Genomic DNA, 17,300 nt, shown 5'->3' with positions numbered 1-17,300 from the left:
TTTTTCTAAACAGCTTGGTATAAAGGGCTTCTGGGCACACGACGAGGGGCTGGATCCCCCCCATAGGCACATGACGAGGCGCTGGGTCCCCTCCATAGGCACACGACAAGGCGCTGGGTCCCCTCCACGGGCACACGACGAGGCGCTGGGTCCCCTCCACGGGCACACGACGAGGCGCTGGGTCCCCTCCACGGGCACACGACGAGGCGCTGGGTCCCCTCCACAGGCACACGACGAGGCGCTGGGTCCCCTCCATAGGCACACGACAAGGCGCTGGGTCCCCTCCACGGGCACACGACGAGGCGCTGGGTCCCCTCCACGGGCACACGACGAGGCGCTGGGTCCCCTCCATAGGCACACGACAAGGCGCTGGGTCCCCTCCACGGGCACACGACGAGGGGCTGGGTCCCCCCCATAAACACACGCCAAGGCGCTGGGTCCCCTCCATAGGCACACGACAAGGCGCTGGGTCCCCTCCATAGGCACACAACAAGGAGCTGGGTCCCCTCCATAGGCACACGACAAGGCGCTGGGTCCCCTCCATAGGCACACGCCGAGGCGCTGGGTCCCCTCCATAGGCACATGACAAGGCGCTGGGTCTCCTTCATGGACACACGCCGAGGCGCTGGGTCCCCTCCATGGGCACACCTAGTTTTTCTGTGTTCTCTAAGCAAAAAAACACTAAGCAAAAAAAAAAAAGGCGAGAAGTCGAGGACGATGTGTGCACCGTGCGAGCCCCTCATCTCATGCCACACGCTCACTTACCCCACCCCTGCCTACGCCCAGAATACATGCCTGGCTGTGGCGGGTGGGCAGGGGGCATCTGGTGGTGTAGACCGTATGGAGGGGGCTGTGTTGGTGGCTGCTGCTGCTGACCCATCATTCCGGGGTGTGTGGGGGGCTGTACGTGGCCCATTCCTGCACCGGCGGTTCCAGCGGGGTGCTGTGCGTTCTGCTCCATCTGCTGTCGCGCCCTCATCTCCGCGTACTTCAGCTGCTCCATATGGAAGTTCTGCCGCTCGTTGAGGAGCTGCTGACGCTGCTGCTCCAGCTGAAATCAGAGATGTCCATCAGGATCTACCATCCCCACAGGCGCCACCGTGTGAGGAGCTGCAGCTGCATCCCCCCCTCCTGCCACTTACTGTGAGATGTTGGGGATTGTCAGGACTAATCAGATGCCAGACACGACAGATATCAGGGGTCTGGGGCAGAGAAAGTGCGGGGGCCAGAAATACAAAGCAGAAAAAAGGAAGAAAAAAAGAATGGACCAAAACAGGCCTGCACAACCATATAACAAGATCAATAAACATGCTTTGTTATCTTGTTATATGGTTGTGCAGGCCTGTTTTGGTCCATACTTTTTTCTTCCTTTTTTGTGCTATATCATAGTGGACTTGGCCTTGCACCCTTTTTCCTTTCTTTTTATTTTTCTTACGGCTAGAGTGCACCCTGTACCTATATTGTACAGAAATACAAAGCAGAGACGACACTGGCAACACAAGAGGAGGGGGCCGCAGAGCTCAGCACAGAGCGGGACGCAGCCACATAAATGGCATCAGTCACCGGCGTCCCCTCCACAGACCACTCACCGCTTCCTTCTCCCGATCCATGATGGTCTCCAGCTCCTCAAAATGACGCAGTTTGATCTCCAGCTTCTTCATCTGCGTCTCCACCAGCAGCGCCACCAGCGACTTGATTTTACGTTCCTCCACCGCGGCCAGGTGCTGAAACGAGGGAGAACGAACGGATCACTACAGAGGACAAGCAGGCGGCAGATGACAAACTTCACTGTCCTCCGGCGGGGTCCGGGAGACATGTCAGGGGCAGGTAGAGTCAGCAGATCAGGGCCAGGACTTCTGCACCACGTCTGAGGACGGCGACATTAACCCTTTCACGACATGCGCCGTACTATTACTGTGCATGCCGTGTCACCCCCTTTGATGTGGGCTCCGGCGGTGAGCCCACATCAAAGTCGCGACATGTCAGCTATTTTGTACAGCTGACATGTGCGCGCAATAGCGGCGGGTGAAATCGCTATTCACCCGTTAAATGCCGCTGTCAAACACAGACAGCGGCATTTAACCGGCGCTTCCAGCCGGAAATGTCATCGCCGACCCCCGTCACATGATCGGGGGTCAGCGATCCATCAAGGTGGTAACCATAGAGGTCCTTGAGACCTCTATGGTTACTGATGCCGGCCTGTGAGCGCCCCCCTGTGGTCGGCGCTCACAGCACACCTGCATTTCAGCTACATAGCAGCGATCTGATGATCGCGGCTATGTAGCAGAGCCGATCAGGCTATGCCAGCTTCTAGCCTCCCATGGAGGCTATTGAAGCATGGCACAAGTAAAAAAAAAAAGGTTTTTAAAAATCTGAAAAAAATATAAAAGTTTAAATCACCCCCCTTTCGCCCCATCCTAAATAAAACAAATAAAAAAAATCAACACGTATTTGGTATCGCCGCGTTCAGAATCGCCCGATCCATCAATAAAAAAAAAGCATTAACCTGATCGCTAAACAGCATAGCGAGAAAAAAATCCGAAACGCCAGAATTACGTTTTTTTAGTCGCCGTGACATTGCATTAAAATGCAATAACGGGCGATCAAAAGAACGTATCTGCACCGAAATGGTATCATTAAAAACGCCAGCTCGGCACACAAAAAATAAGCCCTCAACCGACCCCAGATCATGAAAAATGGAGACGCTTCGGGTATCGGAAAATGGCGCAATTTTTTTTATTTTTTTTTAAGCAAAGTTTTGAATTTTTTTTCACCACTTAGATAAAAAAATAACCTTGTCATGTTAGGTGTCTATGAACTCGTAATGACCTGGAGAATCATAATATCAGCTCAGTATTAGCATTTAGTGAACCTAGCAAAAAAGCCAAACAAAAAACAAGTGTGGGTTTGCACTTTTTTTGCAATTTCACCGCACTTGGAATTTTTTTCCCGTTTTCTAGTAAAAGACATGGTAAAACCAATGGTGTCGTTCAAAAGTACAACTCGTCCCGCAAAAAAATAAGCCCTCACATGGCCATATTGATGGAAAAATAAAAAAGTTATGGCTCTGGGAAGGAGGGGAGCGAAAAATGAAAATGCAAAAACGAAAAAGGGCCGCGACTTGAAGGGGTTAAAGGCGTCTACAGGACCCATTAGTCAGGTCTACACCATCGGTGGCTGCCAGGTAACGGCAGAGTCACTCAGGGGCTGTACCTTGGCTTTGGTGGCGGCAGAGGCCAGAGCGGCAGCGGCAGCCATTGCTACATTGCTCTCATTCATATCGTTCTCCATCTTCTTCTTGGCAGGGTCGGGCTCTTTTGTAGAGTCGGCATTCTCTTTAGTTTCTTCGGAATCTTCTTCTACAAGGGGGAAAAGACAAACTGCGGTCATCAACGATCCTCATGTGACCAGAAACGCCACGGCCTGAACCCAGAAGAAGCCCTCCCACCCGCAATCGCTCCCCACCCCTAGGACCACAAGCAGCCCCTTCCACCCAGCACCAGACGCCCTCCCCGGCCCGAGCCCACTAGACGCCCTCCCCGGCCCGAGCCCACTAGACGCCCTCCCCAGCCCGAGCCCACGAGCAGGCTGCGCCTCACCGGTCATCTTCTCCTCTGGAGCAGCCTCGCTCTCCTCCTCTTCCTCCGGTTTCTTCTCTGCCGATGACTCCGGCTTCTCGCACGACTCCGTTTCACTTTCCTTCTCGCTCTTAACTTCGCTCTGAAATAATTCAAAGACCTCAGATGCTGTGAGGGTTCAGTACTAATAAGCCCCCATAGCTTGCACCTGGTTGTATTTGGGGTCTCATACCAAGTGCCACTCATCAGGTGGGAAGAAAGGCAGCAAGAGGAAAGTGAATCAGAAGGGGATGGACAGATCCAGGCCAGGAGTAGACCCCCTACTGTTAATAATGAGGACCGATCCTGAGGACCCCCACTGATCCATCAGCTGCTCTAGGTGTTGGCCAGATGGATAGCAGTTGTGGAAACATCCAGCCGGCACCGAATAGCTGATCGATGGGTGCTGGGTGTCGGACCCCCACTGATCTTATATTGATAGTACAGGTGACGGAGCCGCCACCTTACAAGCCCAGAACCCCCCTAATCAATAATTGCAATCACCAGCATGTTATTCAGAGAGGACCACTCACCTTCTCGGTCTGAGGGGCTTCGGGGGTCTCAGTTTCCATCTTCTCTTCCTCTGTAGTTTCACCTTTGGTGAAAGTTATTTTGGGTTAATAAGCGGCCCCATAAGTGAATGTGCCCGGTCTTTACAGAGTGTGCATATTCATCTCTGGAGCCGGCACGTGCACGCTCTCAGACTGCAGACGTGCAACTGACGGGAGCCGATACGTGCACGCTCTCAGACTGCAGAGGTGCGACAGACGGGAGCCGGCACGTGCACGCTCTCAGACTGCAGAAGTGCGACAGATGGGAGCCGGCACGTGCACGCTCTCAGACTGTAGAAGTGCGACAGACGGAGCCGGCACGTGCACGCTCTCAGTCTGCAGAGGTGCGACAGATGGAAGCCGGCACGTGCACGCTCTCAGACTGCAGAGGTGCGACAGATGGAAGCCGGCACGTGCACGCTCTCAGACTGCAGAGGTGCAATAGATGGGAGCCGGCACGTGCACGCTCTCAGACTGCAGAGGTGCAACTAGCGGGAGCCGATACGTGCACGATCTCAGACTGCAGAGGTGCAACTAGCGGGAGCCGATACGTGCACGCTCTCAGACTGCAGAGGTGCGACAGACGGGAGCCGGCACGTGCACGCTCTCAGACTGCAGAAGTGCGACAGATGGGAGCCGGCACATGCACGCTCTCAGACTGCAGAGGTGCAACAGATGGGAGCCGGCACGTGCACGCTCTCAGACTGCAGAGGTGCAACTAGCGGGAGCCGATACGTGCACGCTCTCAGACTGCAGAGGTGCGACAGACGGGAGCCGGCACGTGCACGCTCTCAGACTGCAGAGCGTGCAACTGACGGGAGCCGATACGTGCACGCTCTCAGACTGCAGAGGTGCAACTGACGGGAGCCGATACGTGCACGCTCTCAGACTGCAGAGGTGCGACAGATGGGAGCCGGCACGTGCACGCTCTCAGACTGCAGAGCGTGCAACTGACGGGAGCCGATACGTGCACGCTCTCAGACTGCAGAGGTGCAACTGACGGGAGCCGATACGTGCACGCTCTCAGACTGCAGAGGTGCGACAGATGGGAGCCGGCACGTGCACGCTCTCAGACTGCAGAGGTGCAACTAGCGGGAGCCGGCACGTGCACGCTCTCAGACTGCAGAGGTGCAATAGATGGGAGCCGGCACGTGCACGCTCTCAGACTGCAGAGGTGCAATAGATGGGAGCCGGCACGTGCACGCCCTCAAACTGCAGAGGTGCGACAGACGGGAGCCGGCACGTGCACACTCTCAGACTGCAGAGGTGCAACTAGCGGGAGCCGGCACGTGCACACTCTCAGACTGCAGAGGTGCAACTGACGGGAGCCGGCACGTGCACGCTCTCAGACTGCAGAGGTGCAACTAGTGGGAGCCGGCACGTGCACGCTCTCAGACTGCAGAGGTGCAATAGACTGGAGCCGGCACGTGCACGCTCTCAGACTGCAGAGGTGCAACTAGCGGGAGCCGGCACGTGCACGCCCTCAGACTGCAGAGGTGCAATAGATGGGAGCCGGCACGTGCACGCTCTCAGACTGCAGAGGTGCAATAGATGGGAGCCGGCACGTGCACGCTCTCAGACTGCAGAGGTGCAATAGATGGGAGCCGGCACGTGCACGCTCTCAGACTGCAGAGGTGCAATAGATGGGAGCCGGCACGTGCACACTCTCAGACTGCAGAGGTGCAACTAGCGGGAGCCGGCACGTGCACACTCTCAGACTGCAGAGGTGCAAGTGACGGGAGCCGGCACGTGCACGCTCTCAGACTGCAGAGGTGCAATAGACTGGAGCCGGCACGTGCACGCTCTCAGACTGCAGAGGTGCAACTAGCGGGAGCCGGCACGTGCACGCCCTCAGACTGCAGAGGTGCAATAGATGGGAGCCGGCACGTGCACACTCTCAGACTGCAGAGGTGCAAGTGACGGGAGCCGGCACGTGCACGCTCTCAGACTGCAGAGGTGCAATAGATGGGAGCCGGCACGTGCACGCTCTCAGACTGCAGAGGTGCAATAGACTGGAGCCGGCACGTGCACGCTCTCAGACTGCAGAGGTGCAATAGACTGAAGCCAACCAGGAGAAAGTAAAGCAGTAATATGAAATTACGGAAATCATCCTAAAGTGAATACTTAACTATAGCAGGATCTAGTGGTCTACAGCAGGATCTAGGGATGCACTAACAGATTGCAGCCACAGGGCAGCACTTTATGCTATTTAGCCGGGTTTTCTGGCCATGCTCACTTCCACAATGGCAAGGACGTGACGTGGTCAGTTCCCATCACCTCCTGCCTGATGTGACAGTGAGTGGTGCCGAACGACCCCTCTACGTCTATGGATCAGTACTCTGTGCAGGTGTCTGAACTCACTGGGTTTCTCTGGTTCGTCTGGGCCGGTTCCTGCTATACAGCTGCTCTCCAGCCCATAGGTGGGATCCACTTTACCTAGGGCCTTGGCCGCTTCTTGAACCTTCTTGATGTGCGCCTCCACCAGCTCCAGAGGAACCTCTTCACGCACCCGGGAGAACTCCTCTGAGATGAGAACATGGAAAACGTGATGAGAACAGGGTTGTAAATGCATCCGGATCATTGAATTATGTCCTGCCCCATAGTATCACCGATGCATGGGTCATTACAGTGTGTCAGAACCCAACAGCATGTAATCAATTCACTGACAGCAAGCAGATATCTCAAAAAGGGCTTAATGTTCTACACTTGTCTTCTAACCCATAACGCCACAGAGTCTGCAGCAAGAATTACCTAAGGCGGCTTTGGCAGCTGCGGCGGCGACTCTGGGGTCCACCACCGAGGCCAGGAAGGCAACCGTGCTCATAACTGGGTTGCCAGACTGACTGAAAGGTACCGGCTGATAGGCCAGAGGTCCGAGGGAAGCATCAGAGTTCTCGAGGTAAGGGTCCTCAATGGGGAGTCTGAGGAAGTGAAGGATGCATTCGTCCTGAGTGCGGCTTCCTACGTGCTCCGACACCTTGTTCCAGTCATCTTTGTACATTTCCAGAGCCTGAGAAAACATGACAGGAACGAGCGTCAGCCCCGACATGTCTGGATTCTGTGAACACGAGCCCAGGCGCGGGCGGCCTCGAGCACCAGACGTGGACGGCCTCGAGCACCAGACGCGGCCGCCACTCACCTCTAAGAGAAGCAGAGTCTCCTGCTCCGTCCACTCCCTCCCAGCGCTGGCAGATTTGCTCTGTGAAGTAAAGAAGCCTCATGAGTTGCCATTATTACAGCCACAAGTTCCTACCACGGCCCAAACCCCCCGGTCCGACCTTTGCCAGCGTCTTCTTGGAGTAAACGTCCGTTCTGAGGCCGAAGTTCTGCAGGTCGCTCGGTTTGTCTTTGTTTTTCTCTGGGAAGTTTAACATTTGCTGAGCAGACGGCACCTGGAGGTACGAGACATGAAATCATCACTGCGCCCCGACGGTCACCCCTGACCATGGTGGTCCGAGGACAGTGCACCATACCTGCGGGGTCCTCATGTGGAGAGGCACCAGACCAGATGGGGTATCTGCCAGCACGTTAAAATGGGGTGTCGGGGGTGGTCCCATGGCCATAGGCCGGGAATCTGCATCCACCTGGTAATTCACAAGCCCCCACTGCTCCAGGAAGGCATGCACCCTGCAGAGGGAAGAGACAAGTGATTCTGAGAGTTGTAGTTCTACACCACCACTTTAATCCAAACTACTGTTCACGTCCCACAGGAGCCACGTCTCACCTCATGACGGCACAGACATCTCCGGTCAGGTTCCTCCGACAGGCGGTGCTGGTCAGATACTCCTGAGGGTTCAGTCTGTAGGTGTCGATGATGAAATTGCGGTACGCCAGGTATCTATGGAAAGAGAAGCCAAAATCAATGTCAGCCTCACACATCTGCTCTGTCCCAGATACCGCATCATTGCAGCAGTCTTCACCTCCGGGCCCTCTGACACTTACATTTCTGGGGTCTTGGATTTATTTTTCCCATTGAAGAACTCTGGAAGAGCCCGGCGCTCGATGACGTGAATACTGGAAGAGACGAGATGCTCATGACCTCAGAGCACGAGGGGTTAAACACGACGGCTCCTTGTGTCACCCCGATCCTCACCTGTTGTAGTCGAACCACGCGGCGTAGCTGGGAATGATGATGTGGTTCGTCTGCTCCGTCACGTTGTCTTCCCCGTTGTCCATCATCCGGCTCTGGTCTCGACTGGGATCTTCATCTTCCTAAAAGGAAAGCAAGAAGACGAAAAAAAAAAAAAAAAAAGAGACTTAATTACTGGGATCCAGAACCAGAAACGTGATTAGACGATCCAGTCACACCTTGGATCACGAGACAGGACCACAGCCTATAGGTGGTGTCCACTCACCTTGCCACTTGCAGCCACCGCTTCCTCCTCCTGCTCGTCTGCCAAAAACAAATAGTCATTTACCCAACTGTGCAGAGAATAGGTTATAGTGCAGAGACTGAGCCGAGCTGCTGTGGATGGCTCTGAAGAGTCAGAGGAAGGGTCTGTCAGCTGCCAGAGGGGGAAGGAGACTCCACAGGTAATCTGCAGGATCTCTGCTCCTCATGACGAGCAGGAAGAAAGCTATAATACCAGAGAGCTATTATATAGAGACGGGGCAGTGCGGAGATGTCCGAGCAAATGTGACCACCATCCAATAGACGTGAGCACTGCAGTACACTGAACACCAGGTGGCGCTGCACTATGTGAGGAAACGTCAGAACTCTGCACCGAATGATGGAAAACTGGGGAATAACCATCAGACCATGGCGTGCTGCTGTGCCGGAGACTTACCCAAGTCAGCCACTACTCCTCCCTTGACCGGCGTGTGCTCACTGTCCTTCTTTGGATTTACTAGATAAAAAAAAAAAAAAAAAAAATGAGGCACCAGTTAGCAGGGGGGCACAGGCGGCAGCGCCAGTCAGCAGGAAGAGCAGGGCCGCGGCGGCAGCGCCAGTCAGCAGGAAGAGCAGGGCCGCGGCGGCAGCGCCAGTCAGCAGGAAGGGCAGGGCCGCGGCGGCAGCGCCAGTCAGCAGGAAGGGCAGGGCCGCGGCGGCAGCGCCAGTCAGCAGGAAGGGCAGGGCTGCAGTGGCAGCGCCAGTCAGCAGGAAGGGCAGGGCCCCGGCGGCAGCGCCAGTCAGCAGGAAGGGCAGGGCTGCAGTGGCAGCGCCAGTCAGCATGAAGGGCAGGGCCCCGGCGGCAGCGCCAGTCAGTGGGAAAGGCAGGGCCTCGGCGGCAGCGCCAGTCAGCGGATTGGGGGAGGGTTTAGGGCCCCGGCGGCAGCACCAGTCAGCATGAAGGGCAAGGCCCCGGTGGCAGCGCCAGTCAGCATGAAGGGCAACGCCCCGGTGGCAGCGCCAGTCAGCATGAAGGGCAAGGCCCCGGTGGCAGCGCCAGTCAGCATGAAGGGCAAGGCCACGGCGGCAGCGCCAGTCAGCAGGAAGGGCAGGGCCCCGGCGGCAGCGCCAGTCAGCAGGAAGGGCAGGGCCCCGGCGGCAGCGCCAGTCAGCAGGAAGGGCAGGGGAGGCAGCCCCAGTCAGCAGGAAGGGCAGGGCCGCAGTGGCAGCGCCAGTCAGCATGAAGGGCAGGGCCCCGACGGCAGCGCCAGTCAGCTGATTGGGGGAGGGTTTAGGGCCCCGGCGGCAGCACCAGTCAGCATGAAGGGCAGGGCCTCGACGGCAGCGCCAGTCAGCGGATGGGGGAGGGTTTAGGGCCCAGGCAGCACCAGTCAGCATGAAGGGCAGGGCCCCAGCGGCAGTGAAAGTCAGTACTAGTAGGGATGTAAACTCACCATTTTTGGGGAGGATGACCTCCTCCATGTTGGGGACGGGTGTGGGGTCCTCCATGTCTTTAGTCAGATCCTCCTGCTCATCCTCTTCCTTTTGCCATCTCCGCTTGCTGTACAGTCCTCCTTGGCTAGAGATAAAGCAGAATTTATGATCAGGGTTTTTTTTCCCATTTTCTCCCTTCAGTTTCGTCACGGACGGGAAGACATTGTAGGTGACGATCCGTGTAACGAGCACACGGCCGGAGTCGCCAGTGACAGATCTTCACCTCCGTTGTGTCCCTTTTAGTGACACCTTATTAGGCCCTGAATGTAATGAGGTCTCGGCGTTTGGTGTCTCACACCCTGATCTTCAGCTCCTCACGATGTAAGGCTGTGTGCGCACCAGGCAGATTTGCTTGCAGAAGTTTCTGCATCTCTTGGCAGAAAAATGCAGCAGAAAATATGCACGTTTTTTCTAAATCCATAGAGCTAAATAAAGATATGTTATACATAAAAAAAATTGTGATGTCATTTCCTTGTTCAACCTCTTCAGCCAGATACCCTCATTAATATTAACCACTTCATGACCGGAGCTTTTTTCGGTTTTGCGTTTTCATTTTTCGCTCCCCTCCTTCCAAGAGTCATAACTTTGCTATTTTTCCATCAATTTGGCCATGTGAGGGCTTATTTTTTGCAGGACGAGCTGTACTTTTGAACGACATCATTGGTTTTACCATGTCATGTACTAGAAAAGAGAAAAAAATTCCAAGTGCGGTGAAATTGCAAAAAAAAAAAGGGCACCCATGTTTTTTATTTGTTTTTTTGCTAGGTTCACTAAACGCTAAAACTGAGCTGCCATTGTGATTCTCCAGGTCATTACGAGTTCTTAGACACCAAACATGTCTGGATTATTTTTATCTAAGTGGTGAACAAAAAAAAATTGCGCCATTTTCCGATACTCGTAGTGTCTCCATTTTTTGTGATCTGGGGTTGGGTGAGGGCTTATTTTTTGTATGCTGAGCTGACGTTTTTAATGATACCACCTTTGTGCAGATACGATCTTTTGATCGCCTGTTATTACATTTTAATGCAGTGTTGTGGCGACCCAAAATAACGTAAATCTGGAGTTTCTGATTTTTTTTTCTCGCTACGCCGTTTAGCTATCGGGTTAATGCTTTTGTTTTTATTGATAGATCGGGCGATTCTGAATGCGGCGATACCAAAGATGTAAATCTGATTCTTTTTATTGGTTTATTTTGAACGGGGCAAAAGGGTGGTGGTGGGGGGGGGGGATGATTTAAACATTTTTTTTTTCATATTTTTAAAAACATTTTTTTTTACTTTTGCCATGCTTCAATAGTCTCTATGGGAGGCTAGAAGCTGCCATAGCGCGATCGCCTCTGCTACATAGTGGTGATGCTCAGATTGCCTCTATGCAGCCGAATTACAGGCTTGCTATGAGCGCTGACCACAGGGGGGCGCTCATAGCAATCCGGCATCAACAACTATGGAGGTCTCCAAAGCGGCATTTAACTAGCTAATAGCGGCAGGTGGATCGCGATTTCACCCGCTGCTACTGCAGGCACGTCAGCTGTACAAAACAGCTGACATCCCAGCTTTGATGCGGGCTCACCACCAGAGTCCACCTCAAAGTGGGGGTACTGATCTTGGACGTACTATCCGGTCCGAGGTCAGAAAGGGGTTAAAAGCATTTTTTTACCTTTGCCATGCTTCAATAGCCTCCATAGGAGACTAGAAACTGGCACAACTTGATCGGCTCTGCTACATAGAGGCGATGCTTATATCGCCTCTATACAGCAGAATTGCTGAGTTGCTATTAGCGTCGACCACAGGATGGCGCTCATAGCAATCCGGCATTCACAGCCTTTAGGTCTCAAAGAGCTGACACACCGATGACCCCCGATCACCGGTGTGCATATTTCCAGCTGATGAACTCCGGGGAAGTCTCACGGCAGCTCGGAGATCCACTGCGGAGCCATCACCTCCTGTCAGAGCGACGTGCGACCCTCGGTATTACATGGACTACGGCGGAAAGGTGAGTGTGTGCTGGGTGATCGGGGGGTATGTATTCTGTATGTGAATAGGACATTATGTGTATTTAGACTTTTTTTCTTTACAATTGAACACAGGCGCCGGATGATGAGACTATTCTCCCAACAGCGGCTCACGCTGTCTGTTACATGTGACAAGAGACATAGCTGGATGGGAGTAGTAGTCCCATCAGATGACGCCTGGGTACACACATCAAATGGATACACACATGCGCGCCCACACATTCTCCGCCCACACACACACGCACATTCTCCACCTGCACATTCTCCACCCGCACATTCTCCGCCCCAACCCCCGCACATTCCCCGCCCGCACATTCTCCACCCACGCACATTCTCCACCCCCACACGAACATTCTCCCCCCACACATTCTCCGCCCCCACCCCCGCACTCTCCGCCCACACACACACTCTCCGCCCCCACCCCCACATTCTCCCCCCACACATTCTCCGCCCCCACCCCCGCACATTCTCCACCCCCACACATGCATTCTCCGCCCCCACATTCTCCCCCCACACATTCTCCGCCCCCACCCCCGCACATTCTCCACCCCCACACATGCATTCTCCGCCCCCACACGCACATTCTCCGCCCGCACATTCTCCGCCCCCACACAAACATTCTCCCCCCACACATTCTCCGCCCCCACCCCCGCACACTCTGCCCCCACCCCCCGCACTCTCCGCCCCCACCCCCCGCACTCTCCGCCCCCACCCCCACATTCTCCCCCCACACATTCTCCGCCCCCACCCCCGCACATTCTCCGCCCGCACACATTCTCCACCCCCACACACGCACTCTCAGCCCCCACACGCACATTCTCCGCCCCCAAACACGCACACTCTCCGCCCCCAAACACGCACATTCTCCCCCACACTCTCCGCCCCCGCACTCTCCGCCCCCACATTCTCCCCCCACACACACTCTCCGCCCCCACATTCTCCCCACACACGCATTCTTCCCCACACACATTCTCCGCCCCCACCCCACACACTCTCCGCCCCCACCCCCTCTCCGCCCCCACATTCTCCCCCCACACACACTCTCCGCCCCCACAGTCTCCCCCCACACACACTCTCCGCCCCCACCCCCACACACTCTCCGCCCCCACATTCTCCCCCCACACACTCTCCGCCCCCACATTCTCCGCCCCCACCCCCGCACATTCTCCCCCCCCATTCTCCCCCCACACCCATTCTCCCCCCCACACCCATGCATTCTCCGTCCCCACCCCCATTCTCCCCCCACACACACACTCCGCCCCCACCCCCACTCTCCGCCCCCACATTCTCCCCCCACACACACTCTCCGCCCCCACATTCTCCCCCCACACATTCTCCGCCCCACCCCCACATTTTCCCCCCCCCCGCACACCCACGCTTTCTCCGCCCCCACATTCTCCGCACACACCCGCACATTCTCCGCCCCCACCCCCGCACATTTTCCCCCACACCCATGTATTCTCCGTCCCCACACACACACTCCGCCCCACCCCCACTCTCCGCCCCCACATTCTCCGCCCCCACCCCCACATTTCCCCCCCCCCACACCCACGCATTCTCCGCCCCCACATTCTCCGCCCCCACACACCCGCACATTCTCCGCCCCCACACACCCGCATTCTCCGCCCCCACACACCCGCACTCTCCGCCCCCACACACCCGCACATTCTCCGCCCCCACACACCCGCACATTCTCCGCCCCCACACACCCGCACATTCTCCGCCCCCACACACCCGCACATACAGCCGCACATTCTCCCCCCACAGCCGCACGCACATTCTCCGCACACACATTCTCCGCACACACCCGCACATTCTCCGCACACACACCCGCACATTCTCCGCACACACACCCGCACATTCTCCCCCCACAGCCGCACGCACATTCTCCGCACACACACCCGCACATTCTCCGCACACACTTCTTTCTTCTGACATCATTTCCTTTGACAATTCGCAGCGTTTTGGGCGGCATATCTGCAAACCTTTTTAACACCTGCGTTTTTGCTGCAGATTTGACTGACTCAATGAAGTCAATGAGTCAAAAATGCTGCAAAAACAATTGACATGCTACAGAAACTAAAATGCTGTAAATACGGACGGAAATGTACTGATCATGTGCACAGCACTTCAGGATTGTCATTGCATTACTTTGCTTCAGTATTGCACTGCGTTTTTGGACCATTTTGTGCGTAAAAAACACTGCGAAAAGGCATCAATAAGGCATCGTGGGCACACAGCCTAAGAGCTCTGCTTGCTGTCACTTTGGCAGAGCTACCAGTTCTCACAGCTGGGCTTCTGCTACAATTACATCCCGTCTAGGTCGCTCTTCGCTTCCAGACCCTGGGAATAGCAGAGGAGTGGGCGCAGGTGCACATGAACCAATCACTCGCCCGTTCTGGAAACTTCTTAGCCCACAGTAATTTGGTAATTGGCCTAAATCAGCGGATGGCGATCTCCGGGATTTCGCACCTCCCATTGGACCCTGCAGATCTGGGAACATGAACTGCAATAATCCAGCTCAGGACAACTCCCTGCTGTGTGAGTGGGAGTATGGGAGTAGTAGTACATGTCTGCGGGTCTGGCGCTGTCACCTTACCCCTTCTTTCCTGGCTTCTTGCGGGATTCTGATGGCGTCTGCGGGGACGGCGAGCGCTTCCTCTTCTTGGCGGCACCCGCAGACTTCCGGTCTTTCCTCTCGGGGCTCCGCACGGCCTGAAGCATTAAAGATGGAGCGTATAAGCGTAAGAGCAGCTGGCGGCCACACGATATTCACACATGACGGCGGCGTCAGGTGATCACACTGATCACGTGGATCTGGTCACCCCGCACCTCATCACTCTTTAGGGAGATCCTCTGCCGGAAGCTGGTCACCTTCTTATTCTCGTCGACCTCGTAGTCCTCCTCGTTCATCCACTCGTTAAACACGTCCGTGTCCAGCAGCCATTTTGCATGAACCTGGAAGGACAGAAAGTCTGCAGATTAGCGGACAAGCGAGCGCCCTCTGATCCGGACACGTGTTCGCCCAGAGTCACTCACTTTCCATGGCTTCTCAGCAATTGGCGGATCCTCGATATCGACATCCAGGTCTGAGACAGGAATCCAGGAATCGTAGCTAAGAGACACAAACATGGAGTCAGCAGGGGCAACGAGAGCGTGCGTGGAGAGGTGTGTGTGAGCGAGAGCGTGCGTGGAGAGGTGTGTGTGAGCGAGAGCGTGCGTGGAGAGGTGTGTGTGAGCGAGAGCGTGCGTGGAGAGGTGTGTGTGAGCGAGAGCGTGCGTGGAGAGGTGTGTGTGAGCGAGAGCGTGCGTGGAGAGGTGTGTGTGAGCGAGAGCGTGCGTGGAGAGGTGTGTGTGAGCGAGAGCGTGCGTGGAGAGGTGTGTGTGAGCGAGAGCGTGCGTGGAGAGGTGTGTGTGGGCGAGAGCGTGCGTGGAGAGGTGTGTGTGAGCGAGAGCGTGCGTGGAGAGGTGTGTGTCAGCGGGAGCTTGCGTGGGGAGGTGTGTGTGGGGGGGTGAGAGCATGAGAGGTGTGGGAGGGGGCGGGGAATGAGAGCATGCAGGGTGTGAAAGGGGACGACGAGGCCGTGCGGAGGAAGGGGACAACGCAAACCATTGTTTTACGGCCCCAGCCTCCTCACCTGTCTGGGTAATAACCCCAATGCACAAGAACTTGTTTATCTTTCTTTACAAGGGGTCTCAGCCATTCCTCTAAGAAAAAAGAAAAAATATATAACAGTGGTTATATAAGATTGTGGCATAAAATGCCCAAATAGCCCAGCGGACCCTCCATCCTAACATGTAAAGACCTCTGTCCTCCTCAGGTCGGACTGTAAGGCAAGTTGTTGTAGGAAGTGGTTTTGCCACTGCTCTCAGTACTTGGCACACATGGGGGGGCCCCCCCATCATTCCCTATGGCACACACGGGGGGGCCCCCCCATCATTCCCTATGGCACACACGGGGGCCCCCATCATTCCCTATGGCACACACGGGGGCCCCCATCATTCCCTATGGCACACACGGGGGCCCCCATCATTCCCTATGGCACACACGGGGGCCCCCCATCACTCCCTATGGCACACACGGGGGCCCCCATCACTCCCTATGGCACACATGGGGGCCCCCCCCATCACTCCCTATGGCACACATGGGGGCCCCCCATCACTCCCTATGGCACACATGGGGGCCCCCCCATCACTCCCTATGGCACACATGGGGGCCCCCATCACTCCCTATGGCACACATGGGGGCCCCCTCCCTCCCCATGGCACACACGGGGGTCCCCCTCTCTCCAAGGCACACAGAGCTCCTGTATTCGGCCTCCTCTCCCCCAGGGCCCCCATACGATCTCTGCACCCGCAGGGGCGGAGGGTCTTTCTTACCGTCGTCCAGTGAGGTAGGAACAGGGTGTACATGGTGCGAGGCTTTCGTCTTCTCTTCTGTGATTGTACCCTAGAACACAAAGACGACTAATGAGCCCGTGTGCCACGTATTCAGCGGGGGTCCGCCGCTTGCCGCCCCCACCGCTCACCTGATGGCGCTTCACGATGTCTTTCAGCTTATTGCCGAGCTTCAGCTCTATTTCGGGGACGAGGTAGACGGTCGGTCGGCTCAGACAATTGTTCTACAGGGAAGAAAAACTCAAGAAGGTAAAGAGCAGATAAAGAAATGAAGTCTCCATAACGGAGGCGTCTAATAATCCGGCACTAATGGGACCCGAGAGGAGGCGGTCACTGATCGTACAGACCCCCAGCCTGTGAGGGGGAACCCAGGTCAGTTCTGGACAATCGCACTCAGACCGGGGGGAAAGGACTAGTCCTGTAAGCCGTGGCTCCTGCTGCACCGGCCGTGGCTCCCGCCGCACCGGCCATGGCTCCCGCCGCACCGGCCATGGCTCCCGCCGCACCGGCCATGGCTCCCGCCGCACCGGCCATGGCTCCCGCCGCACCGGCCATGGCTCCCGCCGCACCGGCCATGGCTCCCGCCGCACCGGCCATGGCTCCCGCCGCACCGGCCATGGCTCCCGCCGCACCGGCCATGGCTCCCGCCGCACCGGCCATGGCTCCCGCCGCACCGGCCATGGCTCCCGCCGCACCGGCCATGGCTCCCGCCGCACCGGCCATGGCTCCCGCCGCACCGGCCATGGCTCCCGCCGCACCGGCCATGGCTCCCGCCGCACCGGCCATGGCTCCCGCCGCACCGGCCATGGCTCCCGCCGCACCGGCCATGGCTCCCACCGCATTGTCAGACCACCGGGGACACGATAGGACGATTCCCTTTTTTTTGCAGCACAAGTTGT

At 56.4% G+C, this 17,300-nt stretch overlaps 1 protein-coding gene across 1 annotated transcript in view; it reads right to left on the bottom strand.

The window, feature by feature from the left end:
• The window catches only part of SMARCC1 (SWI/SNF related BAF chromatin remodeling complex subunit C1), a 37,206-nt gene that overhangs the window by 2,564 nt on the left and 17,342 nt on the right, over window positions 1–17,300 (bottom strand). Inside the window, exons 5-26 of the mRNA XM_069729158.1 lie at window positions 16,533–16,625; window positions 16,384–16,453; window positions 15,642–15,711; window positions 15,043–15,118; window positions 14,836–14,961; window positions 14,603–14,718; window positions 9,953–10,077; window positions 8,956–9,015; window positions 8,524–8,561; window positions 8,262–8,380; window positions 8,111–8,182; window positions 7,893–8,006; window positions 7,642–7,795; window positions 7,447–7,560; window positions 7,308–7,367; window positions 6,920–7,178; window positions 6,530–6,691; window positions 4,151–4,212; window positions 3,600–3,720; window positions 3,214–3,359; window positions 1,590–1,724; window positions 796–1,051 (exon numbers count right to left, since the gene is read on the bottom strand). Coding sequence (XP_069585259.1) covers window positions 796–1,051; window positions 1,590–1,724; window positions 3,214–3,359; window positions 3,600–3,720; window positions 4,151–4,212; window positions 6,530–6,691; window positions 6,920–7,178; window positions 7,308–7,367; window positions 7,447–7,560; window positions 7,642–7,795; window positions 7,893–8,006; window positions 8,111–8,182; window positions 8,262–8,380; window positions 8,524–8,561; window positions 8,956–9,015; window positions 9,953–10,077; window positions 14,603–14,718; window positions 14,836–14,961; window positions 15,043–15,118; window positions 15,642–15,711; window positions 16,384–16,453; window positions 16,533–16,625 — 2,548 coding nt within the window. The remainder of the gene's footprint in view (window positions 1–795; window positions 1,052–1,589; window positions 1,725–3,213; window positions 3,360–3,599; window positions 3,721–4,150; window positions 4,213–6,529; window positions 6,692–6,919; window positions 7,179–7,307; window positions 7,368–7,446; window positions 7,561–7,641; window positions 7,796–7,892; window positions 8,007–8,110; window positions 8,183–8,261; window positions 8,381–8,523; window positions 8,562–8,955; window positions 9,016–9,952; window positions 10,078–14,602; window positions 14,719–14,835; window positions 14,962–15,042; window positions 15,119–15,641; window positions 15,712–16,383; window positions 16,454–16,532; window positions 16,626–17,300) is intronic.

Source organism: Ranitomeya imitator, chromosome 6 (genome assembly GCF_032444005.1).
Source record: "Ranitomeya imitator isolate aRanImi1 chromosome 6, aRanImi1.pri, whole genome shotgun sequence".
Taxonomy (NCBI): Eukaryota; Metazoa; Chordata; class Amphibia; order Anura; family Dendrobatidae; genus Ranitomeya; species Ranitomeya imitator.
This window is presented reverse-complemented; position numbering and strand designations above follow the sequence as displayed.